General features: G+C 39.1%; 1 protein-coding gene across 16 annotated transcripts in view; it reads left to right on the top strand.

Annotated features, from left to right (window-relative positions):
* CNKSR2 (connector enhancer of kinase suppressor of Ras 2) overlaps nucleotides 1-27,199 on the top strand; it is a 475,055-nt gene that overhangs the window by 33,109 nt on the left and 414,747 nt on the right. For all 16 annotated transcript variants that reach the window (XR_007888446.1, XR_007888445.1, XR_007888447.1 and 13 more), the window contains exons 2-3: nucleotides 8,717-8,880; nucleotides 20,890-21,092. Coding sequence is in view for 13 of the 16 variants with exons in the window: in XM_051608949.1 (XP_051464909.1) it covers nucleotides 8,717-8,880; nucleotides 20,890-21,092 (367 nt within the window). In the remaining 3 variants the exon portion in view is untranslated. The remainder of the gene's footprint in view (nucleotides 1-8,716; nucleotides 8,881-20,889; nucleotides 21,093-27,199) is intronic.

Genomic DNA, 27,199 nt, shown 5'->3' with positions numbered 1-27,199 from the left:
TAAATATTTACATTTGAAACATATGTAGACATGTTTGCAATTTCAAAGGTAGTCAGTCCTTAAGAATAGTTGGCTTAAATTTAATGGATATTTACTTGTGAACAGGGAGAAAGCAACTGTGACTTTTTTTCTGAATGTTTACTGTTTTAGTATCCCCTTCCATCATGTTTGTTTAGGTTAAAATGTAGCAAGTAATCATTTACAATCTGAAAAGACATTAGATAGTGCTACATAAATGTCCAGCTTATACTAAAGTGAAGTTTGTTTGTTTTTTAATGACTTGTTAAATTCTGTGCTACACACATTGTCTGGATTTATATTTGTTAAGGCGTAAACCTGATGGAATTCAGGTAGGGCATACTCTTTATGTTCAGATTGAAAGACAGATTTGTTTGCCTTATATTTAAAGAAAAATAAAACCCCCCAGACCTGTAATTTGTTTTTGAAGAAAGCTGTGTGTCTTTCCCTCCTGTGCAAGATTATTCTATGTGTTGTCTGTAAGTCATTGCTTTTCAGTAAATGCTGGGTTTACAGAACAAGGACTTGCCAAGGGAAGTTGTCAGTTTGCATCCTCATTTTGATTTACCAGGGCAGCATAAAAATACACCCCTATGTCAAAGTGTCAGGTATGGTAGTTACACCTGTGATGTTTATCACGTTTCCCTTAACCCCATACTAAAAAGAAGGCCGATAAGATCACAAGGTCTGTTACTTTCGCTGTAGTTTTTAAGTCTTAAGGACAAATTATTTTGCCAACAATTTAGGAAAGAATATTCTACCTAGTTGCCACTGTTTTAAAAACTGTATCTTCCCATGTGTATCTGAGCAGCTGATTACAAATTTTAGTTCAGACCTAGCCACAGAAAAGTCTGTTTTAATACTTTATAGTCTCTTATTGGTGAGAGGATATACTGAAATGCTTGCAGAGAAGGAGCAGACTGTGAGATCAGAACCTGAGGATATGTTTTGTGGAGAAAGTCATTTGATTTTGAATTACCACAGTGTTTATAACCTGTTCTGACAGTGAAAGACAGGGTGGTTTGTTGGTTTGCTTGTTTCAAAAGGTAACCTGTTACACACATCAAAATAAGACAATACCTCAGAGAGATCATGAGGTGTGGAGTTGTGTTATTAGTTAGGAGATTAGAAGCATGGAAGATTTCCCTAGAGGGTATTGCTGCCTCCTGCAATCGCATTCCACAAAATCAGATGAGTAAAAACATGAAATGAAATATTCCTTGATCATTCTCTACTGCACATTTCTATAAAAGGAATTCATTGCATAGAAATCTGCCTGATTTCACATCAGCAAGCCATTAAAAATTGTTAATGATTTGATTAACTCTGACTTGGACCACACAAGATACAAGTCAGTGATGAAGTAGGGGGAAAAAATCCAGCTCCAGTGTGCTCTACTTGCAAGAGAAAGTTTTTTAGAGAAGGTTTGGGGTTTTCTGAGTCTTAAAAGCTCTGATTCTTCTGACCAGTCTACGGCTTGGACAGGTGCACCCTTTTTTTTGGGTTAAAAACTGGTTGGATGACCAACGGTGTCTGGTAATCAGTGGTGTCCCTCAGGGATCAGCACTGGGCCCAGTCCTACTCAACATCTTTATTGATGGCCTGGATGTGGGGATTGAGTCCACCCTCAGTAAGTTCGAGGATGACACCAAGCTTGGGGGAAATGTCGATCTGCTGGAGGGTAGGAAGAAGCTGCAGGAGGACCTGGACAGGCTGGGTCAATGGGCTGAGGCCAATGGCATGAAATTCAAAAAGACCAAGTACAGGGTCCTGCCCTTTGGCCATGACAACCCCAGGAAGCACTACAGACTGGGGGGTGAGTGGCTGGAGAGCAGCCCAGCAGAGAGGGACCTGAGAGTACTGGTTGACAGCTGGTTGAACATGTGCCAGAAGTGTGCCCAGGTGGCCTGGAAGGCCAGTGGCATCCTGGCTTGTATCAGGAGTAGTGTGGCCAGCAGGAGTAGGGATGTAATTCTCCCTCTGTTCTCAGCCCTGGTGAGGCCTCACCTCGAGTACTGTGTGCAGTTCTGGGCCCCTCACTTCCAGAAGGATATTGAGGTGCTGGAGCAGGTCGAGAGGAGGGCAGCAAGGCTGGTGAAAGGACTAGAGGGAAAGTCTTATAGGGATAGGCTGAGGGAGCTGAGGTTGTTTATCCTGCAGAAGAGGAGACTCAGGGGTGACCTTATAACTCTCTATAACTACCTGAAGGGAGGTTGCAGTCAGGTGGGGCTGGGCTCTTCTCCCAGGCAACTAGCAACAAGACAACAAGGCATGGCCTCAAGCTGCCCCAGGGGAGATTTAGGTTGGATATTAGGAAGTACTTCCTCACGGAGAGGGTGATTAGACATTGGAATAGATTTCCCAGGGAAGTGGTGGAGGCACTGTCCCTGGATGTGTTCAAGGAAAGGCTGGATGTGGCACTTAGTGCCAGGGTGTAGCCAATGTAGTGGTGTTGGTCATAGGCTGGACTTGGTGATCTTAAGGGTCTTTTCCAGCCTTGATGATTCCATGTTTCTTTTGGAGGAGCTTTCTTTACTTCTGCTATGTTTGGGTTTTTTCATTTGTTTAGTCCCTCTACAGATGAGGTAGAACTTGCTTTATACTTAATGAAAAGAGTTACTCCTTTTCTATTAATGCACAGAATAGTCCTTCTGTGTACATAACACCTCATGGGCATGCCAGGTGGCAGAGATATGCAATGCATTAACTTCTTAAATGCTCTTCTAGGCCCCAGTCAAACTGGCCAGGTAATGAGTGGGATCTGGGCAGCACTGCTAGACTCTGTGGTTGATAAGCTCAGGTGGAAAGCATGCATGGTGGGGGAGTACTTGAATAGTACAAGACTTGAGGAATCTGTCAAGATAAAAAGAAGGTTACATTATATAGTGTTTCTTTTAAATAGTAAGTGCAAAAGGAAGAGGAGTATCATCATATGGTTTTACCTTAAACTCTCTTATTGTTGGAATATCTGTACCTTTACATACACTCAAAACATCTTGGAGTTATTTTAGGTGAGGAGTGGAGTTGTTGAATATGAGACTGTTGCTTGTGTATCGACATCACAACACCCATTTGGTATCCTATGGGGCTTTATGCTTCCAAAATAAAATAAAATAACAAACCTGATAAAAATCTGAGGCCACTGTTCTTGAAACAGTGAGGACTGTTAGATGCTTGTGTCCTGGTTTGAGCCAGGCTGAAGCTTGGCCACCTTAATTGCACCCATGACCAGGAATAGGGAATAGTACATCAAAGTGAGTTATTTGCTGGTATTCCTGTGGTATGTGGGCTGTGTGACAACCTCTGATACGAGGGCATCTGGGGGTAGAAGACGAGCAGATGGTGCCAGCTATAATAATTTCTTACTACATTGAGGTTAGGTGTATGCTGAACTTCCAGGAATATTGTAAAAGACACAGTGCAATTAAGAAAGTTGTGCTTTTAATGTTAGCTTCCAGGGTGTCTCCATGGATCTCAGGCACCTGATGTTATATGGTACATCTTGTCCTGTGCCAAGTTAAATGGCATTATCAGCCAGGAACTCCTGTTCCCTGCAGTTCCCCTCCTGTTGATCTGAACACAGCAGTGGCTGACTGGCTGCTGGCAAACATGGCTGTCTGCCATGGCTCTGGGAACAAAAGATGTGGGTGAGGAATGCTGTCAGCCCTTTTGCATTATTATCGTAGAATCATAGAATGAGTAAGGTTGGGAGAGAGCTTAAAAATCATCTAGTTCCAACCTCCTGCCATGGGCAGGAACACTTCCCACTAGACTGGGTTGCTCAAATCCCCATCTGACCTGGCCTTTAATGATTCCAAGGATGGGGCATCCACAACTTTTCTGGGCTACATGTTCCAGTGTATCACCACTCTCACACTAAATAATTTTTTCCTGATATCTAAGCTATATCACCCCTCTTCCAGTTTTTAATACATTTCCCTCTGTCCTCTCACTGCAAGCTCTTGTTAAAAGTCCCTCCTCAGCTTTCCTGTAGGCCCCCTTCATGTACTCGAAGCCTCTGTAGGGTCTCCCTGGAGCCTTCTTTTCTCTAGGCTGAACAGCCCCAACTGTCTCAGCCTGTCTTTGTAGGAGAGGTGCTCCAGCCCTCTGATCATCTTTGTGGCCCTTCTCTGGACTCACTCCAACAGTTCTATTTCATTCCCATGTTGTGAGCTTCAGAACTGGACACAGTACTCCCAGGTGTGGTCTCACAAGAGTGGAGTAGACAGGTAGAATCACCGCGCTTGACCTGCTGGCCATGCTTCTTTTGATGCAGCTCAGGACAGGGTTGGCTTTCTGGGCTGCAGGCACGTATTGCCAGCTCGTGTTGAGCTTCTCATTGACCAACACACCCAAGTCCTTCTCTGCACGGCTTTTCTCAATTCATCCTCTGTCCAACCTGCAGTTGTGCTTGGGATTGCCCCAACCCACGTGCAGGACCTTGTATTCTATTGTTGTTGTTATTATGTCCTATCTGTGCACAGTTTTATTTACAAAAAGAATTGCTGCTCTTTAATTAAGAAATAGAATGACAGAAATAAATTACTTTAAGAGGATACTCTGTTTAGGGAATGAGAGGAATTAATTGTGGCAAGCTATTCTAAAAATGTCACGCAATGTACGGTTAAATTATTTTGTTCTTTCCTGGATGTGTCTTTTACGAAATTGGTGAGTCAAACAATTGTCAGTAATATTTTTGTTGTCTTAAATTTTTTTCTTAGCCTATATGAATTATATGCAGCCTTTTATTATTACATCTGAATGTCAAAAATACATAGATAGCAGGTGGAGAAAGAGTAGTGGCTTTATTTAGAATTAACTGTCAGTAAGTATTTATTAAGTGTATCTGTCATGTCTTATTCTGGATTTATGTTGCTAGTCTCTTAGCTGGGAATTTTTTGATACTGGGTGACGTTGAATATTTTAATGTTATTATTCTCATTCATCAGTCTATGTAAGCAGTGTGGGATTTAAGGTCAGGAATATCAGAAGCACTTTACTGCCTTCCTTTTTAGTCATTTAGCAGAAGTGCATCTATGACCTATTCTTTATATATATTTTTAGATGAAGTGTTTTATGTATTGTCAAGAGTATTCAATTTCTTTCAAAAATAAATGCCATTATACATGAGACTGTACTTGTAAAACAGCTCATGCAATTAAATATACCAGATGGAAAAGTTCAGCTAAGAAGGTCTTTTGAAGAAAATAAGTACAAATACAGATAAAACAAGAAGACTCATGTCAGATAATTCAAGATAATGGTATCTCATGTGTGTGTGAACATGTGAAGTGGATTCAAGAAGTCTTGAGGAAAAAATATTTCTTTTTACAACTTCAATTTGATGTCTAAATGAGTGTTTATGGATCTGGAACTTGGTAAACAGCCTTTCTTTCAGATGTCATGCAGAAAATAATACCTGATTTCTATTACTGATTCTCTATTTGTTAATAATGTGAGCATTGCTTAGCACTTAGAAAAGAAGCACCAGTGTTTGGATAAATTAAGGGCTCCCATTGGGAATATGCAGGACTTGTGCTCTTTAGTGTGTTCTGAAGCAATGGTGTTGAAGGAAGAAATTAAGATCTTTCTCTTGTGCATCACACTACTATGCATTTATTATGCTGTTTTACAGTGAAACATTACTGTCCTGGTTTGAGCCAGGATGAAGCCACTTTTCCTTTTACTGATTTTTTTTTTTTTTTCCTTCAGTAAGTTGTTTTTTTTTAACTAATAGCAGAGTGTTCCAGCTAAGAATGATAACAGCTGGAATGTTTTTCTAACTGCTGGGTCTCCAAGGTCGCACCTTCACTCTGCTGGCTCAGACACTACAGGGAGATCTATGACCCCCAAAGGGGGCTGAGTTAGACAGACAGCAAAATTGGCCAGACATATTCCATCCCATATATCTACATAAGCTCAGAGGAAGGTCAGAGATCACAGGAGACAACTTCCTTCCTGCTTCTTCTTCTTCCCTTCTCTTATGTCCATGGCCGGCATCCGGGGAGGACTCCATCCATCCAGCACTGTCGACCCCCAGGCTTGAGCTCTCCTGACCCTCATCACTCTCCGCTTTCTCCAGCAGCAGCTTCAGGATTTTTCGGGACTGTTTGCAGCTCAGGAAATGCTGTGGGAGTTGCTGGGGCTGGGAGGAGTCAATAGGGGTTTTGCACATTTCCTGAACATCCTGAACACATTTGTATATAATTTTATATATTTTCTTATATCATTAGTGCTTAATTAAAGCTGTGTAGTTTAGTTTTCAATCCAGCCAAGTCTCTCTCACTCTCTCCTTCCCTACCTGAGTGGAAGGGGGCAGGGATCGAGCGCGTTGTTGTTGCGCCTGAGTCAAACAGTGACAATTACTTTTGATTAACAAGCAGTTCTAAGGCCAAAGACTGAGTATTTGTTATTTAAGTACAAAGGGAAAAAAATATAAAAAATACAGTAGGACACTCCATAAAGCAGCAAATCCTGTTGTTTTGACTTCTAAGAGGGTTTCTGTCATCTTTTCTGTGCCCATGTGTGGCAACCAAATAATTTTATGGATCAGGGTTGGTGGTTCTGATAATTCCGTTTTCCCTACTCTAAAGGAACAAAACTTAGGAGAATAAAAACTTTATTAGATCATTGCTTTTACTGAAAGTGTAGGCATTTGTATTTTCTTTGTTGGAGAATTAGGGAACAATTTTTAACTTCTCACAAGTTGGTTAAGCACATCTGAGAGCTAGGCTGTATGCAAAGGTGTAATACATGATCAGTCGTGGATCACAATTTTTGTTCTCTGCTAACAAGTTTTAATAGAGCATATGACTGACTTGAGCAATGATTAGAATGGGAAATTAATGGAGATATGGCTACAAATGCTTGATTAACCTAGAACTTTAAGTGGCTTTATTTTGGAGGCAGGAAATCAGGTGGCAGGCTCTAAAAAGATGTGATCAGAGGTTACTGGAACTGGGGACCTGCTTCAGAGAATTTCCTATGTCTTGGGCCTTTGATTTACATTCTGTTTGCATGTGGCTTGGTTTTGGTGTGTGAATTTGAGAAGTCAAAGCCATATGAAGATTGTGCTGGTGTGTTGTAGCAGGGACATAGTGTGCCAAGGGCGGAGCCAAGAGCAGCAGGCTGGCCTTGCACTGGGGCATCCCTGCCTGCGGTACAACATGTTCCTCCTGTGACTCTCTTTGGAGGTGTGGTTACACCCTAAAAGGGGTGAATGAGAACAAAAATGCAACAGAACCAGTTTCAGAGAATCCTTATGCTATAAGCTGAGGTTCTTGTGAGTCAGCTGGGCCTTGGCAGTCAGATCATTCTTTTCTCCTCACCTTCAGGATTTTCAGACATTTTGATTAGCAAGTACAAATGTTCTTACTTCATTGCAACCTAAAGAGCAATGGTTGTCTTTTTAACATCAGGGAGAGAGATATGTGCTGGCTGGGATTGAAGACAACCATCAGAAAGGTGCTGTCTCTCAAGAAGCTGCTAAATGAATGCATTCAGGTTTTTGTCAAATCCTGCTACTTGGTGTCAGTTATGTTGGTCCACTGGAAGAGATTCAGACACAAATTTTAGATGGAACACCAAAGACCCAAGAGTCTTCTTTATTCCCTTGACACAGGGATGCACACACGGCAGAGCTTCCCTATACTGGTTTGAACCTATTAAACAAAGCTTGATCGGGAAGGGATTAATTGAATTGTCTCACGTTCTGCAGTGCTTTTGGTCCAGGCAATAATGTGTAGTCAGCTACATGTTGTTAGACTGACACTCAAACTGAGCAGCTACAATAGGGATGGCCCCCAAAGCAGGACCTGGTCCTGTCCTGCACTCATCCAGGTCCTGAGCAAACTTGTTGCATGCACTTCTAGGGTGTTTTTTATGGCACAGTGGGCCTCTTTCTGCTCCTCAATTACCATATTCCGGGGAGTGCACCCAGGTCTTGACTTGAGTGACTCCATACAGCTGCCATTGGGATCCAGTTTATGCATTTGCAGTGCTATCACTTTTCTTGCTCTGCAGAGCCCTTTGCAGCCTATTTAGGGGCTGGAATGTTCTGGAGACTGTCAGGTAGTTCAGCAGGGTATGAGGCACTGCACTCAAGAGACCAATGAAGAGATGTGTTTCTAGCTGGGGGGATCTGCAGCAGCCCCTTCTCATCATGCAACCTACTGAGGCAGGAGTACACTGAGAGGGAGTTTAAGAAGCACTAGCAGGTAGTTACTCCTGCATGTGTGGCATTAAATATATTCACACTCCCATTATACCCTTAGAATTTGTCTCTGATACAAGTGCTTTCCCTTATTTCCAGTCTCTTGAAGTGCTGTAACAATTAACAGCATCTGTTGATGTATCCCCTCCCTTGTTTCCTCCCTTCATCTCCCTTCCCTGATGTAATGGAGGTATTACTAACTTAACTGCTGTTATGAATTTCTAGCACAGTACTCTACAATAATTCAGGGCTCTGTTCAGGAGTGTTGGTTATCATCCACTGGTGGAAAAGCCATGGCTGCTATAACTCTCCCAATCTTATGATTTCTGGATAGCATAAAATTCTGTGTAATGAAGTAATTATCTCAAAGATAGGGCAAATATCCTCCCTTCACTCAATTTTTTTGTTTCAGCCCATTTTGATTTCCTATGGCAGTACAAAATGTTGCTAACTTTTGTCCTCCTTTCTTCTGTCCTGTTTCTGCAGGTCTTGATGATTGCCTGCAGCAATATATTAAGAACTTTGAGAGAGAGAAGATTAGTGGTGACCAGCTACTGCGCATTACTCATCAAGAACTGGAAGATCTTGGAGTCACACGAATTGGCCATCAGGAGCTTATCTTGGAAGCAGTAGACTTGCTCTGCGCACTGGTAAACTTCTTGGGACAAAATGGGGGAGGGAGTGAACAGTGTTTGCATATTCACAGTTTGTGCATTCAAATTTCTACATCCTAAAGACTAAGTTGCTCAAGAAACTCCTGACATGTAACGTATGAACAATTTAAACCAGAACATGGCTGAACAATGTATGAACAATTTTAAGCCAGAGGCAAGATAAAGAGCAGAAGCTACTGGTAGGCTGGTACTTGTTAAATAAATTGGTATCTGAGCTTTAAGGTTTGTGTATCTTTGTAGAAGAAAAACTTATCTCAAATCACAGAAGGGCTACACTGGCTTTGGTTTGGAATGTAAAACAGTTATATATGCAAATGCAGTAATTGAGTGCCAGTTGCCCTTTACAAACAAAATGTCCTGATATCAACCATGTAATTTTTCAGTGATCCTTCCATGCAAATTGTGGTTTAGATGATTATTCAAGCTTACTGAAATATAGCTGCTTGTATTTCACAGTATAAAGGATTAAATACTGAAATAATTATCTTACATGTAAATAATACATATTGGATGAAGTATACAGAGACATTTTTGACCTTTTCACATGGTGTAAAAATGGCATTATCTCCTCGGTGGGGGGTGTGGTGCTGACTTCACCCTAACAAACTTTCTGTGTCTGCCTGTAAAGATTAGTGATAGGATGGGCACACTGTCTGCATTCTCCACTGTAGCGAGGATTGCAAAGAGCTCTGCTAAGATGTACTTGACTGCCTAAACTGGTGGTTTGTGAATTTTTGATGTGCACTACTTTTCCAAGCCCCAGAAGCAGCTTTAAGAAAGCTGAGTCCCAGTAGAGGCGATCAAAGATGGTAGGCTGAAAGGCTCTTCAGAAGGACTTGTGGATTCTCAGCATGTAGCAGCTTTTCTGAATATCCTATTGTTACGTCTTTGGGAGACAGATGTGAGGGGTAATGAAGAGAGTGGAAAAAAAAAATAATAAATGCGAGAAGGGGAGAAAAGCTTGCCCATACAGTATGACATTTGATTTTAAATACATTTTATATTCTCTTCTTTAGAGTAGTGCTTCTAGTAATGTTGCAAAGTGGCTCAGTCCAGTAAGTTAACTCATCTGTTTGTTTTCAAATAATGGAAGGGGTGCAATCCTATAAAAAACTGCTCTATTGATGGAGAAGGGAACAGAGAGAGTTATTCACAAAGTGCTTTTCTCATTAGACAGTGCAAAAGGAAACAAGAAACAAAATACTTTAATTAACTGAAACAAAATCTAGGTTAAGGTGAACACTGATGACCATTCTTCCCAGGCACAAAGGGAGACAGATTTTGGCTCTTTCAAAAATAACCCGTTTTCACAGAAAACATCTTTGTTTATTTGCTGAAATGCCTTTTCCCTGCCTGGATAGGTAATTACAGATGTTATCTTTAGATAAACAAGTACAACTTGTCTTTGTAGCTCCCTTTGTAGGCAAAAGTGTATGGAACTAAGATGAATACAAAATAAGGAATTCATAGCAAAGGCTAACACTACATCCTTAATTCAGGTAGCAAGTCTACTTTCCTGGTCCTTGTTGCACATAGTGTTGTCTGTTTTTCTGAGTTTGTTTTAAAGAAAACTTCATCACTGAAACACAATAGCATGCATTCAGATCACAGCTTCTCATTTAAGCTGAGGTTTTTGCAGTCTCACAATTGGCTCCTGATGGTTCCTCAGGGATACAAAATGTGATTGTTATATTGATTTTAGTGGAGTTAATTTGAATTTATTGTTCACCAATCAGATAAACCTCTTAGGAAATGTAATTAGGCAATCCTTTTGTGTTTACTGATCCTATACTTACAAGCTTTCCTTTTTTTATTGCATCAGTAAGTATCTGTCCTGGTTAGTGCTTGCCCCTTATTCTGATTAGCCTATAATGTTGACTGTTTTGAAGAACTTCAAGCCTATGATTCTCCAATGTAGGCAGTCACTGTTCAAAGTTGTTTGCTTTTTTATTTTAATGGAAGTTGTATGACTATTTTTTCTGTTTCACTGGAGTTTTACAGAGGTCTGACATGATAGAACTTGGCATGAGTTACAAGTATGTTATCCAACTGAGCTGAGATCTATCTGGATGCTGGAGATGACAGGTAGCATGACGGGGTAGAAACAGTAATGTTAATTTTACTTTGCAAGCATAATCTCTGATTGTTTTAAGATCAATCAATGAAAACCAGAATGATTGTAACTTCTGATTCTCTTCCCCTGTCTGAATTCATGAACAGTTTTTGGCACTGGAGACGATTGAGGGGGACAGAAGCACTTCACACTGTTCATTACTGCTCCCACTCTTCAGGGGAGAGTTTCCAAGACAGTTACCATCAATGAGATAAGCTTCTGCAGTGTTGATTAGGTGATGTGTTTTAGGAGCTGCTTTCTTCCTGCACCCCTTCTCAGCACTTTTTGCTAGTAAACTTCTACTTGCAGTTTCAGCCCTGTCAGCTGTTGATATGGCAAATGGCAACCCAGCTGCTTATGTTGCATGTCTGTGATTCACTGAGCAACGTTTTATTCCTGGAGGAAAGTGGAAAGCCTGAACAAGCATATTTGACTGGTATGGAGCAAGAATGGGATTGCCCTAACCCAGGCAGAGGCTATTGAACAGTGCTAAATAAATAAACAAACTGTGTGCCACAGTAATATTTGGGAGCCAGTTATGATTGGTAGTTCTATTTAAATAATGTTGCTTATTGATTTTTGACAGAAGGTGGGTGGGTGGCTATGGTTTTTCACAGTATTCCCCTCCTGTCATAAGCACTTGTAACAAACAGATTCTCTAGTATTCATTAGCTGATCAGAGAACAAATGGTGGTCTGTGTTATCCATCTTATTAGAGTTTCTCTTGGCTGCCAGCCTGCCATACTCTGCTCTCGACAAGAGAGCAAGGATCCTGGGGGTGAGATTCATAGTATTTCTTTTCCTATGGTGCTTCAAAGAAGGAGGAATATAGATTTTGCCCAGCTGCTACTGCTGTTACAGGTCACTCTTGCTGATACTGACAGGGGTGTACATATCACATACCATCACTGAAGAGAAAGGGCAGTGTAACTAATGTGGTTTGTTTCTTTACTCTCTCCTTCAGTCTGTGATTATCTTATCTCAGTGTGGTTTTGTGTTTTAAAAAATCCGTTTGTCAGAAAGTGCAAGATAAATGGTATGTTCTTAAAAAAAGAAGTAGTGAGGTCTGTGATGGTGTTTCATTTTTGAATGGTTTTTGGTTCATCCTTCAGAAAATAGCATGATGGAGATACACCTGTCGAGTTGTTCTATTTCTGGCAAAGCATGTCTCTTGTCTCTTTCTGTTCAAACTGGGACATGAAACCAAGATCACACTGGTGGCAACAATGGGTAGATTCATGCTTGATGTGGGTGTGTTTACTCATACTGACAAAATCTCAAAAAGTAATTGACATCGCAAAACTGGTTGAAAAATGGTAAACTAAAGAACGGCATGTCCAGCTCTAGAGATGCAGAAGAAACTGTACTGAGTTAGCTGCCATGGTATTTTTTTTCTCCAGGCTACTCCCAGGTAATAAAAGATACACTTGTTCACCAGTTAAAACATTATCACCCAGATCCAGCCTCAAAATGATCCTTTTTAGTATATGAGTGGTGGTGCATCTAGTCTATGTTTATATTCAATCAGTAAACAAACCACGGTGTAGCAGACCTTCATCAATGCACAAAATGCAATGAGCCATGTTACTCTGATGTTTGCTTTAAGAACTGGAGATTAAATTAAAGTGCTAAGAGAAAGTAAATTGAGGAAGTATGGAGGTGATGCTTATAAAAAGAGGAATGCATACTGAAGAACAGATTACTTAGATAATGTCATCAGATAATTTTATCAGTCTTCAGGCTTGGGATGCATCTAGAAGTCTTGTAGCTCCTGAAATACCCAGCTGCACTGCAGAAAGGAAATAAATTATCATAATCCTTTTTCCATCATCTGTTTGTCAGGAGATGGTGTTTAATTTATTGAAATGGGATGTCACCGTATTTTCCTGAATGTCCATAGACTCTAAATTTTATGTCTCTTTGGTATCATATTTTTCCCAGAAAATGCTAACCTTTGTCATGCTGTCTGGAGAATACAAAGAGTAAAGACCACACAGCCAAAGATATCTTCCTATCACCCCAATTCCTTGGTGCATGAATAATTTTTTTTTGTTGGTTTCCTTCTCAGAAATGTCATGTGTATTTTGCTTGAATTGAGGTTAAATTAGTTTTGTTTGATTTTGAACATTTTCAAATATTTTTAAAAGGAGACTTTAAAGTGGAAAATATTTTGTTCTGGGAAGATAAGAATATTTAGAACACTTCACAAATAACTTTTAAATGTTTTGGTCTTCTTTAAACAAAGAACTTCATAAAGTCCCTATGAATTTGCAAAAACTTCCTCAGAGAATCTGCATTTGTGCAGAATAAAGTTTGGGTAAAAAAACAAGCAGATTTTGCTTTGTACAGCATACTGATTTCAGTACTGGCCTCAGTAGCTAGTTACTTATAATCAGCTATGGCTGCACAGGAAAGTATTATACACTGTATATTTGAATCTGTAAAGCTAGAAGGTTGCAGCAAATGAAACAACATTGTTATTTGGCAAAGAAAACATTGGTGTGCACTAACAGCATGAAATTATTTATTGTTTACCACTAACACAAAATATTTATATGCAAAAAAATGTAAAAAAATAGAGCCACTTTACCCCTGAATGATTGGATTCCTCTTAAGAATTATGTGGTTTATCTTAATTTCATCTTAATGCCATTTCTCACACAGAAATCCTTTCCTTTGCCCTTATCACTAGTCAGATCTTAAAGCTATTTTTTCAGTAACAGTGAATATTAGTCACTGTAGTGCTAAATGAGGAAGACTTCATTTCAGAATGGAGATTTATATGTACTGACGTTGGGATTTATTGTTAGTATTCTGCATCCTCATAGCAGAAGAATTACTTACCCTTTTTGCTATTGCCCCATGCAAGTTAAAGTTCTGATTTATTGTCTGCCTTCCTGCCTTTAGCCTAAGCTAACTAAACTGCAGAGAAGGAAATCCTGAAGTTCATCATCAGATCAATAAAGCTAAGGAGTTCAAGGGTTTCTGATAGCTCATGTAGATCACACAGGAAATATTTGTTGTTCGTGTTACTAGATCTTTTATACAGAACTGCAGTAAACTCTGTGGTTTGCCAGAGGCAGTAAATACGCTTGTATGCAAAGGGTCAATGTCCTTTCTCCCACCTGCCTCAAGAATCAGTTATGCTTCCTAGATACTATTCTTTGTTTTTTACTTTGAGCTGTTTGGAGTTTTGGGCAAGTGCAAAATACATGCTCTGTTTTATAAAAGTATAGTATGGTCTGGGTTTGAAGGGACCTTTAAAGATCCAACCCCCTTGTTAAAAGCAGACTGCATAAAAAGGTCTGTTACATTGTAAAATGTTTTAAGGAAGCAGTGTGTTCGTAGCAATCTACTTCCTTTTTGTTGTTGTTTGGGGTTTTTTTCACCAAAAAAAACCTGTTGATTAGCTGTTTAAGACGCTGTGAAATGCACTCAGCTGAATATGTAAGGGGTAGTTTGAATTCTGGAGAAATATGAGCACTTGGCTGGCAAGGGACAAAATTACATGAGAAAGTACCAAAACAACAACAAAAAAATGAGTACTTGGTCTGGCAGTATCTGCTGATTGAGTAAGAAGAAGAGATATATAATTCCTCTATTAGTGCTACATAGCATACACAGGGCTTGGCTTTTTGATGTGTTGCTTGATTTTGCTGTGGAAAAAGAAAGGCTTTTTTTCACAAAAGGTGAGGAAAATGATGATTATGAACCTTTCCCAAGTTCTGCAGAACTATAGCTGAGATGCAGAGCACTTGAATTGTTTCTGACTACAAACATTTAGGACAAATACTCTTTGAAACCATTTGCCTTTTAATCAGTATATGTTTAATAATTGCAGCAAATTATCAGTGTCATTTGAGCTATCTGCCTTTTTCTCCTTACATACTGTGTTTATGAAACAGATGTGTAAGGATCGTGTGTTGTGCACTTCTAAATTACCCCATATGTCAGAGCTATTTGAAGAAGAGATAACCTTAGTGTTGGCATTTTGTGATACTGGAAGAATAGGGGCTGTTAGAAATATATGTTGTAGGCAGATCTGATGAGGTATAAAGTTACATAAGGCACCTTCCATATGACAAGCTGTGTTCTCAGTTGCTTGCAACTTTGGGCTGGCAAGCTATCTGCCTTGTACTTTCTGGGATGTGTGCAGCCAAGTGTTCTGGAGAATTAAGTTCAAATGCATTTTGTTCATTTTTAAAAACAACTTTGGAGACAAAGGTTGGAATTTTTCTTGGCAAATTTTTGGCTGCTCCAATTTTTCAGGCGTGGTTTTGAAATGGCTGCTGCATGACGTGGTATCCATGTGATACTGTTTTGATTATTCATGTGAAAATTTACTCAGGCTCCTGGAGAAGTGAGGACTCTATGAACTTTACTATTTCTGGGTAGCTTGTTTAAAAGCAATAAGTATTATGTACAGAAATGATGCTGCAGAATTAAATAGGGAAGATGAAAAAAATGAAAAATAGTGAGGAGCAAAATTAAGCTTGCATGAGGTTAAGTCCATTTCTTAGCAGTCATGTGCTATTCTTACCTAAAACTCCTGCATTCAGTATATGAGTAAATGAAAAAAGACTTTTTAAAATGTTACATTAAAGAGAAAACTTGGGATTTCATCCTTGTAGCTGTTACCCATGTTACTGAGATAACAGGCATAACTGAGAAGTTATGTTCCTTGACAGATAGTTGCTTATGCAATGCATATAATTTATTACACAGTGTAGCTATATAGAGTATAATTTTTGTCTTTTCAAAAGGTTGCATTTTTTTTCCTTCTTTAAAAAAATAACATTTGTGTGTGTGGCAACAAATACTTGCAAAAAACCCCCCAAAAAACCTTTACCTTCTGTAGTTTATACAGTTATGGTTGCCTTCTACAGAGGGGCAGCAGAAATGGATTGATGTAAGCTCTGCTATCTGTTCTGCCTGCCTGGAGAAACTGTTTTTACTTTCCTTTTGCCCGCAAGCACCAGTGTTCCAGTAGTATTTTAAGTTTCCATCTGGTGTCTCTTCAGTAGGAGTTAGCACTGGTCACTGCATCCCTTTTGTTTCACATTGTTTCAAGCAGCTTTCAGGGCTGCACGAGAAGAAACAGTTATTTAGGGAGGTAGGCAGAGGAGCCATATGCTCCTTTCTCCATCTTGAATTGTTCATAGGAGTCAAATCATGTTCCTGAACTTAATGTAGCCTTTGTGCTTAGAGATGTATGGGAAGTCACAGTCGCATGCAAGTTGTAATCAGGACTTCTGTTCTGGAAGATTTCTGGATTTGTTAATGGGACTGTGGCTACATCTTTATTGCATATTATGGTGTGTTTAGATATGGACTTCTTTTGGTACCTGAGCTTGGGTTTTCAGTTAGCTGAGATGTCTTTGCACTTGAAACAGGCAGCATAAAAACACTCAGAACTAAAGGTCTCAGGAGATTCTTGACACCCTGTACGAGCCAGCAGAAATAATTAGCACTATATGAGTTAGGAACAATTTACTTTTTAACCTGTGCTAGCAGTGTGAAGTGCGCTTCCCTGCTGGTAAGAGTTAAGTGAATTTAACACAGGAAAGAGATGAAATGAGCTCTGATTTTATATTGCTTTTTTTGGTCTTGTTTTGTTTTTTAATTGCAGGGAGGAATGAACAACTAATGAACATTGATCAACCTAATCCAAAAATAGTTCGTTTTACTTCCAAAGTTTGGTTACTGAACTCTCGTTCTGCTTTGTGGTACTGGTGTAAGGATAGGCTGGCTGAGGGAATAGGCTGGCTCCCCTCACCAAAAAAAAAAAACAAAAAAAAAAAACAAAAAAAACTCATCAGTGGTGATTATAGCTGCTGCTTGTCAGCATGTGAAGAAAAGAGCTACAATTCATCACTTACACTGTCATTTGAAGCCACAGAAATGTAATTAGCAGGTAAAATGTCTATTAATAACTTCCACCACCTTTAGTTTGAACACCTGCTGACAAGCTATTACTCCGTGTAGCTTAGCTTCATCAAGTCCTTATTTTGTGATTGCCAGAAGAGACTCTATTATAGCTGTTTCTGTTGAGGCAGGGTGTCTCCGAAGAGGCTCTTGCTGCGTGGCCTCTCGTTGAGGAAGCAGATGCGTAGACTTGCTTCACTTCTTGTAATCTCTACAAGCATGCAGAGATTTCTTTGTGGTTCTTTCAGTGACTGTAAATTTGGTTTGGCTAATGAAAGTGTAACGTGTGTTAGGGCTGGCTAAATGTGAAGTAGGGGAAAGCAAATAATTGTCTTCTCTGCCTGCAATTATCTTCTTACATTGCTTGAAAATAAATGCAATGCGTTTCTAAGAAAACCATATTGTTAATAGTATATTATCGCTTATAAAGTATGATTAAACTTAGCAGTTATTATTTTAGTAAGCGTTTTTCAGATATTGGAATATCCAAATCTTTGTTCATTTTTAATGTGGGCCAGAAATATTAGTGATCAACAGTGTGGGGATTCTGTTATCTTGGCTGCTGTTTTAGGATCCTTCTACTTGAAGGCTTCAATAAACATAGCTGCCCAAAAATACTTTCTACCTGAAAATAATGTCTGTATTTTCCATCCTTGGCTTTATCTGCCTCATACTACAGGTGAAGGCTTTGCTGTAATCAGTGCAATTCCTCATGTAACACTGGATTTTATATGTAGCTTACATTTGTCATTGCAGTGTTACATTTGTCCCAGTTTTTATGTTAAGAACACGCACGCAATTGATGGATTTATGTGAAAGTAGACTTTGTATCTGTCAACATTGTCTCTTCCTTTCCACATATCTGATGGTGGAAAAAGACGTCTGCAAAATTGTGTGTCTGTAGGTGGCCGTCATTTGAGATGTTAACAGGCCACTAAGCTTTTATAGGAGCTGGTTTTCTAAAGCAGCTTATACATGAGTGCACCAAATTTTCTTGTTGTAGAATAAATTTCTGAGTATTGTTTTGCTTGGTCCACAGTGTTCAATATTAGATGGGGCTTTGAGTAACCTGGACTAGTGGGCAGTGTCCCTGACCATAAAGCAGAGTTGGAAGTAGATGATCTTTAAGGTTTCTTCCAATCCAAACAATTTTATGATTCTACGATTCTTTTTGCTGGTGCTCTGCTTTGTGGTGGGACTAGAGGCCTTCATGTTCCTGCTGTGGTGGGCACAGCACACCAGCACAGGTTGGCAGCCAACACCTGCCTTTCTGAGTGGCTGAGATACAGACAAGGTGACATAGTGGAGGATGGAGAAAGAGAAGGGAGTGAAATAATTCAGGGTCGTGGAGGATCATTGGAATCCAGCATGGGCTACAGTGCGAGGCCCCCAGTCCTGGCCCCTCCATGCTGATGGGCTGGGGAGGTGAGTGGCTGCCTGGGCCTGGACGGTTCCTTCCCTGCGCCCACCCTTCCTTAATTTACCAGTTCCTTTCCTGCCTTCATTTACGTGGCCTTAATTTACCTGGTGTGGTTTGACAGCAAGTGTAGTGTTTAGATAATTGCACTCAGCTTCTTAGTAACAGTCCCCTGAGTTAGGAAGTCCAACAGTTTGCTGTGTGAGAAAGAAGGAAAATCTATGAGGAGCCCTGTGGCCAGCCTGTGCTTCGTGGCCTTTCCCCTCTCCTCCCCATGTTTGGAGAAGGTGAGCGCCATGTTGCATGGGTATCGTGGCACTTGCTTGGTTGGTTTTGGTTTTGGTTTGGCTGATGTGTAAGTCATTTAGTGTTATGTATCTCTCATCCAAAATACTTTTCATTTGTTTCTTCCCCCGTTAATTTTGCCAAAATGAGCTAGATGCTCAAGAAGCAGGATGAAATAAGAACAAACCTGTGGGGTTTTTTCAAACTTACCCATTCCTCGATCTCCATTGTGCTCTCTCAGCCACAACAAACATGGAAAATTGCAGCAGAAAGAAATTAATTTTTATCTGATGTTTATCTCTGTAATTGGAACCTATTTAATAAGTTATTCTTTATGAGCTGCTTAGATGAATAATAAAGTACTTTTTACTTTTCCATCCAAATTTATTGTTTTCTTCTTGTAATTTTTTATTTATAACCTAACTCTAGCTGTTGTATAATTGCTGTTGAATATTTACATGGTGGAAAAGCCACTGCCCAAACATACAATTGTCCAACTGGGTGGCAGAGGACAGCACCTGTGCAGAAACTGTGCAGTTGAGAAACATGCATGCGAAATCTTCCTTGCCCAAAATATGGATATTCACAGAAGTTACAGTAGGAGTTTTAAAAGTGCAGCCTTAGCATGTGGTCACTTCCCCCTTAAGCCAAGTACCAAAGTGCATCCTCTGCTGCAGAGAGATGGCTGTTGTTTTAGTGGCTCCCTCACGATGTGTGTTCAGTTTACAGGCAAGAAGGACTGGCTAGGAGATGGCAAACAAGCTGTGTGCTGAAGTCTCTCCTTTCCCTGATGATCTTCCATTTGGTTGGGAGTGATGTTGTGGGGTGGCTCGAGGCTCACTAGGGCTAGCTCCACTGTTATATTCCTGCAGTCCCTGTGTAATTAAAGAAGAGATTAAGTTTATTTAGTAGATGGCTTGAATTAGGAGCAAGACAACTGCTGTAAATAATAAAATAATCACACACACACATTTTTTATAGAAAAGAGACAAAGGTAACTAAGCTTCAGAGGTCTTAAATTAGCACTGGCAGATATATCCCTTCTCCCATCTCTTCTGCTTGTGGACAGATTAGCATGGGAACCAAAATGGGGACCTGAGAGTAGAGTAGGTGAGGACAGAAGGTGTTATTAGGAGGTAGATTTTTTTGTGGGCAGCTGAGGTGCTTTCTGCATCCTACTTCATCATTATTTGTGGTAGGAAATGGTGCATCTTCAATAGTAAGTAGCCCTTTCCATTGTCAATGGAAAAAGTTGTGAGCACCTTATGTTATAGCCCTGTGATGTGGCTAAGGTGAGGAGGACACTCAGAAGTCCCATCTTTCTCTGACAGGAATAATAATCTCAATCCTATGTAATTCCTTATTCTTTTACAAGGGCAAAAGAAGATCTCTTTTGAAATAACTATTATTCTTTGCATCTTTGAGGAAAACAAATCTGTTAAAGAAGGAACAAATCACTGATGTTATTATATTGTATTGTAATTGAACATTGAATTTAGGGCATTCTCTGCAGTTATTTCAGCAATGTTTGTTTATTTAAGGACTTTCAAGTACTATTTGTTAATATTTCTGCATAATTATTCCTGTGCCTTCTGCACAGCTGAAGGACATAATTTAAGTTGAAGGGATTGTCTATTAAATGGAAGCAAAGGATACAACTTGGCTTAATAGGGCAACACAGACATTTAGCAGGATAGCAGCATGTTCTCCGGTCTGTGATTCTGGTGGTCCTTTACTGCTGACAAGAATAAAAATAAGTAAATGAATGTGCTTCCTTCCCTGAAACCAACAAAAGCAATCTGATGTCAAACTGTGTCCATACTTTGTTCTTCTGCTAGTTGCAAGCCCTCTTGCCAAACATGATTTTAGAAATTAGTGTTAGTATGGACATGAGGGACTGATCCCTTTCCATCAAATCTCCTGAGAGAACTGTCTGATTGGAGAGTGATGCCCTGCTTTGAAAGTCAGTCTTTCAGACAAGATATTTTTCCTCATTTTGAGATGTTTTTCTCAGTTCACTTAAAACCACCTAAAAGATCACTCATAATTTTGCTCTTCTTTTGTTCTATTTTTATGCACTATAGAAACAGAACATACCATACATTTAAAAACTAATGAGTGGGTGTATTTCTACCTTAATTATTAGGAATGGTTAACTTTTGAAACAGAATAGTAGTCTTGATGTTCTCGGTACTTCATGTTCAGCTGTAAAGCTAACTTCCTTTGTTTTTTATTTTCAATGCAGAACTACGGTTTGGAAACAGAAAATCTAAAAACCCTTTCTCACAAACTCAATGCATCTGCCAAAAATCTGCAGAACTTCATCACTGGGAGGAGGAGGAGTGGTCACTATGATGGAAGGACCAGCCGCAAATTACCAAATGATTTTCTGACATCGGTAGTGGATCTGATTGGAGCAGCTAAAAGCCTTCTGGCTTGGTTGGACAGGTAAAATCCTCCTAATTTGTCACAGGTAACGAGATCACACGCACGCACAAACCGCAACTTCTTCACAAAATGTAATGTAGACATTAAATTGGAAGCAGAATTAATTGACTGATTCTGAGAGGATGTTTGCAGCGATATTTTCTCATGAAGTCAGCATGCAGTTCAGATAGCACTTCAGTACAATACATCTAAATGCAGTGCAACCGTACACAAATTATAGCAACAGAATGACATTATTTGGTTATATATGTATTTTATGATTAATACAGAACAGCACTTTGCCCTGCATAACTCAGATTCATTGTTCCGATAGCATCAATTTCACAAAACTGGGGTCATGCTTTTAATTATATTGGTGTCAATATGTACTTCCTTTGTGTGTGTGTGTGTGTAAACAGGCATGTTGCATTTTAGATTTTTAAATGGCAGTGAAATACCTCTGAAACTGTAGATGCAATCAGGACTGTCTTATACTTTTATCTCTATTGCCTAGAAAGTATGTGGGACCAGGACTTAAGTACTTTTCATGGAAGAGTTTAGTATTGAGACTTGGAAAATCAGGAAAACATTTTAGGTCTGCCGCTTGCCTATTGTTGTTACTTGAAAGACCTGTAGGCTTCACTTTTTCTTCCTGCAAATAATTTTTGTCAGAAAACAGCATTTAATTTGAGGCCTTAAAACAGAAGGAACAGTGGAAAACCATGTTATTTTGTATAGGCCAATCAGCATTTGCTACTTCTTTCTATTTAGAGATAACTTTGATTGTTTTCTCATTGGAATTGTGGCTAATGGCTAAAGACTGCTAGTAACAAAGTTGAGATTTATTATATTTTTCATAAAATAGTCTGGTATTTAGTAAACTTTCACATATCTAACACATTGAAAAACAATGTGGTTTTGGCATCTGAATATGAACTTAGTAACTGAGCTTCAGGAAGAAAGTAGTTCTTGATACTAGGAAACATCTGCACCTGAGCACTAATGTTTCACTGTAGTACTGTGCACCATGCCCAAATTATGCACTTTTAGTGTTAAAAGACAAATCCAGTCTGTAAAACTTGTTTGCAGCTCAGAAATGTGTTGAGAATTATTTCTTTGTACAATTAAGTTTATCAAGGCAGCTATTTTGTATTTGTCACAAAAAACTCTGTGAGTTTTGGAAGGGGAAGATCTCTAAAATATTTTTTTTAAAAATGCCTATCAATTCTACTCCCAGTAAAATGCAAAATGACTCTTGCATTTATCTGAAATGATAGTTGATCAGATCCAGGGATTCCAAGAAGTTAAAAATTAGTACAGCCATGGTGGTATCCTGCCTTTAACAATGCTGTCTTTAGTGTCCAAATAATATATAAGGCTGGTATTTTTATTTTATTTAGATTTCTGGGAAAGGCTTTTGAGGATCTGTAACTTAAACACTTGGTTCTGGAAAATGTTTTCTGCAACTTCTTAAGACTTTTCTGATATATGAGTGTGTGGGTATTTTGGCTAGGTTTGTTCTTCCTTCTTTGTGAAGCCCCCAAAGTAGTTTTTCTCAGGAAGTGGGAACACCTGCAGATCAATGAAGTACTGCTTATTATATTCCTTCTAAATGCTATTGGGACCACTAGGGGGAGATAGAAAGATTTTAAAAATAAAGTATTTAAAGTCAGGAACATGGATTTAATTTTATTCTGCACAGCTGTTACTATTAAATCTGGGTCCCAAAGCTAAGTCTTTTGTTTGGTTTCTAACACCAGTTTCATCTCTGGGGTATGAGAGAGGGGAGGGAGGGTGAACCATCAGGAGCAATAAAGTGGCTATTAGGGTTATCCCCACCATTGTAAGATCCTAAGATACTAGGCTGCCCCATGCAGTGTTTTTTAGGCCACATCTGGAAAAAGCAGCTAGCACCAACTCCAAATGGGTGGAAGTGCAATGATGTGGCTTTTATGTGTAGGGGATGGTGATAACTCCATACAGCTTGTGCTTCACTTGCTGCTCTAGCAAGCTCTCTTTTTATGGTGTTTCTGTAGGACACTTACAATCTGTAAGAACCTCCTTAGGCCAGGCACAATTATCAGAAGGAGTGTAAGAGTCAGGGTTTGCTGTGTTACTTTCACTGTGGCTTTTGCAGTGCCACTGTGCAGGGCCGACCCAACGACTCTCTTTGTTCCAGGTCTCTGCCTGGAGCAGTTCTACTTCCAGATGTATGTCAGAGATTCAGTTTCTCTGAAAATCAGAGTAGCTATTATTGCCAGGCTTTGCAAGTCTTCTGGTTTAGTTTCATTTGGGAACTGGAAAACATAATAGAGAATTCTAGCTAATTTTGAAAAAAGTTGGCTGATTATTTTAAGAAGCATGAAATAGCTCTCCAATAATGTCCTGTAAAGAAACTGTCATCACACTAACAAATTATGTCCTTAAACTTTTTAGACTATTTTTAACTTCCTGTTACTTTATCAACCCAAAATCTATCTTCTCTTCCTGAAGACTTAAAAAAAGTTGTGTAGCCTAATAGTGTTTTATTTTATACTCTTTCCTAAATCTTCAAATTTTCCCAACCAAATTTACTTATGGGATTGGTGCATTCATGAAAAACTGAGTCTTTTGTGAAAGTATGGTACATTTCCACTTGACAATTAATTTAGCTGTTAGGCTGATGAAAAAACATACTGTAGACTATAGGAATAACTACTTATCTGATATTTAAAGCAACTTGGCGTCGAAATGTCTCCAGTGATACTTATCAAGAGTTAGAGAATAATATATATAGTCATCCTTGTGTTCTAGATTTCCAGTTACATCATTGGTTTCTTTTCAGTCTTTACTCCTGTAATTCATGGAAATTGTGTTCCATGGGATAGTAATATGTGCTGTCTTGCTAAATCCTCCTTTTCTGATGTGTCAGTTTCCTGGAAATTCTCCACCCTTTTACAGGGCTGATGCACTTCATCCTATGAAGGAAACCTCAGTGCTTTCTGCACAGTGTGTTTCCTGTCCTGAGATTAGGTTTATCTGTTCTGATAAATGTATCTTTTGAATTACAGTGAAAACAAAACAACCTTGCCTTCAAAGTTTGGGCAACTAATTTTTTGCAAATTTGTTGTTTGGTATCAATGTTAGAGGGAGATAAGTAGCACTCTGGTCAAGCAAGGAAAAGATCTGCCTTATACTTCTGAACCACAAAGTGTGCTACAGTCTGGAAGCCAAGTGGCAGATGTAATGAAATTGCACACAATTGAAAAATATGTGCAACTGATGTAAAAATAAAAATAGAGGGAAAAAGTTTTGTGTCCCTCAAGCTAAATATAAGGTATTACAGAAAGATTTTTTTTAAAATGTACGATTAAAGTAGGATTACTCTTGTGAGTTCAATACTGTGGATCCGCAACATGGATTGCAATAAAGCTATTGCTAACCTCATAAGATTATTTTTTTTCTGTACAGTAGTATGTCGAGTAGTAGCTACACATTTAATTGAAAGTGAAATTAGACATATATATTTCTGTTAATCCCAGATAATGTTTTGTTCTTACATTACACATTTATAGTCCATGTGAAAACCAGTTTGTAAAGATGTTGCTTTGTGTGTGGATGCGTCAGTGTTCACTGCCTCTCTGAAATTTCTGAATTAAAGCCATCCATGGCTTTCTCACGTTAACAGCACCATGAGCTCACAGAGGATTTTGAGAATCAAACTGCTTTTTTCATCTTTAACAAAACCATGTTAGGATTTTGCTGTGTTACTTGCATCTTCATTAACACCAGTGAAAACTTCCTAGTTTTTGTACAAAGGCAAATATGAACTGAAAAGCACTTATATCATAGGGATCCCAGAAAATCCTTCTGAGCTCCAAGTTTAATGCATTGAGCAATACTTATCACTAACTTTCTGATTAAGACACAGCCCGCTCTTACGTTATACTCACATCACATTCCTTTTCTACTAATTTGTTTGTACTTCTGAAATTGTGAAGAGTCCTGACTGAGGGGTGCTCAGATTCAACTAATACTTTTTCTTCCAGAACTTACCAAAACAAACATACAGAAGGTTGTATTTTTTGTCAGAAGTTGGCACAATGTTGAGTGTTGAATTTGACTTCTAATGAGTCATTCACTTCCACCACACTTCCATCTTCTTCACCAACCAAACACCCTGGAAATCTGTATTTCCTTCTGACTGCACTAAGCAAGACAAACTCCTTTGTTGTCCTTCTGGGCTTTCTGGTCCAGCTTACTCTGTAGTGTTTGGGCCACGTTACCTGAAGCAAGGAGTCCTCACACCATGTATCTTGCGCAGCACCAAGAACAGTGTTTTAGATATCAGCAAATAACAAGCAATATCTGTGTAAATTATAAATGTGGACTTAAAGTTAAGGATTTAAGAAAATATCATCGACTTCCTATTAGACAACTACTACAACATTCTAAGTCTGTTGTGTCACAGATTTCAATGGTTGGGAATTAGGATTTGCCAGGGAAAACTGAATTTTTTTAGTGTACTGTTTGACTCAGCCATCTGTGTGGGCAGTGATTCAATGTCTTTCACAGCAACTCTCTCATATCCCCTGCTTTTCACCCTAATGCTATCCCCCTTTTGGAAATAAAAAACTTAAGCTGCTGCAGGTTATGCTGAAGTCTAAGTAGTAGGAACAAAGAGATCTTTTGGAGATACATTTTGTATTCCAGACTTTCAGTGCTGTGGCCAGAGAAAAGCTAGCAGGCTGACAAATGTGCACCAGACTGATTAATTTACCACTGCTGTCTGGATACATGATACAGGAACAAAATGGAATAAGAAGATGAATAAAAAGACCAACTGTAAATAGAAATTGTTGATAATGTAAAAGATACGGGTTAAATTGCTGACAGTAATAACAAAATGTAAAGTTTCAGAGTAAAAGGCCTTTCTGGAAAGTCTAGGTCTGCTTTTAGGGCCATTCATAGCATATTGGAGTATAATCCTTTGATTCCTAACCCCAGATAGGCAAGTCATTTCGGCATGGGCTTAAACATCCTAATATTATGCAAAGCACTTATATGTATACATAAATTCAGTTGAGTAAGGCTAAAATTTGTTCCTAAAGTTAAGGATATTTGAGTACTTCAGTGGTTAAGTCTGGACAGCAGAACGGTGTCTCCAAATCTCACTGTGGCCTCCGGAAATTTCTTTTTGGTGATGCTATTGTCTACAGAGAAGCGTAGCTTTCAATTATGTAAACACTCTTGTTTAAGTGTGAACAGTTCTAGGTGTTCAGCTTCAGCATACCCTTTAAGCCTTTATATGAAAGCACCCTGGTAGCAGAATGCTTTTCACTCAGAAATGGATCTCCCTCTTTTCACCATGGTGACACACAATACATACATTTTCTTCCACTGTGGGGATAATGTTTTCATCTGGATTTCTTCGTCTCATTAAATTTTTGTCTCATTTATCTCTTTTTTTCCATTGATGAGTCTTGGTGATGTTTATGGTGTGACTTTTTTGTAGTTTTAAGAGGAGCATTCAATGGGAAAATGATGCTTGAATGTTTGCAAGCCCATAACCTCTTCCTTACAAATAAAGTGTTAGCGGTTTAGAGTGTCCTTTAAAAGAAACTTCATACAGTTCTCTTAGTTGTTCTTGGTTATTGTTTGTCCTGACAGGGTAGTTCTGGTTTGCACACAAGATAGCAGGGTAGGAGGGGGAAAAATGAAAACCAAATCAAAAAGAAGCCAGAGAGTTCAGCAATTCTTTGCTCGCCACACAAACAATGCACTTTCTGTCAATTAGTGTTCAGTCTTAAACCTGTGGATCATATGTTTCCTTTACTATTGCCCCCCTTTACGCTTGTTTGAATGGTATGCCAAACCTGTCAGTAAGTGCTGCCTAAGAATGCTATGGTACTTAAATCATACTGTGCTACTGGAACAGCTGCAAATGTTTAACAGAGCACTCATTTAAAGAATTCCCTTTTTCTGTGTGAATTTTACTGCATTCCTCCCTGTTTCTACAAAAAGCAGTTCCATTAGAAATACAAATAAAATGTTTGTTTCATTAAAGCCTAGAACTAGGAATCTTAGACAGATTTGGCACAAATATATATGCAATAATCATAGAATCATCATAGAATCATAGAATCATA

Source organism: Apus apus, chromosome 1 (assembly GCF_020740795.1).
Source record: "Apus apus isolate bApuApu2 chromosome 1, bApuApu2.pri.cur, whole genome shotgun sequence".
Lineage (NCBI taxonomy): Eukaryota > Metazoa > Chordata > Aves > Apodiformes > Apodidae > Apus > Apus apus.
The sequence above is the reverse complement of the archived record's forward strand: the minus strand, read 5'-3'. Positions and strand labels throughout refer to the sequence as shown.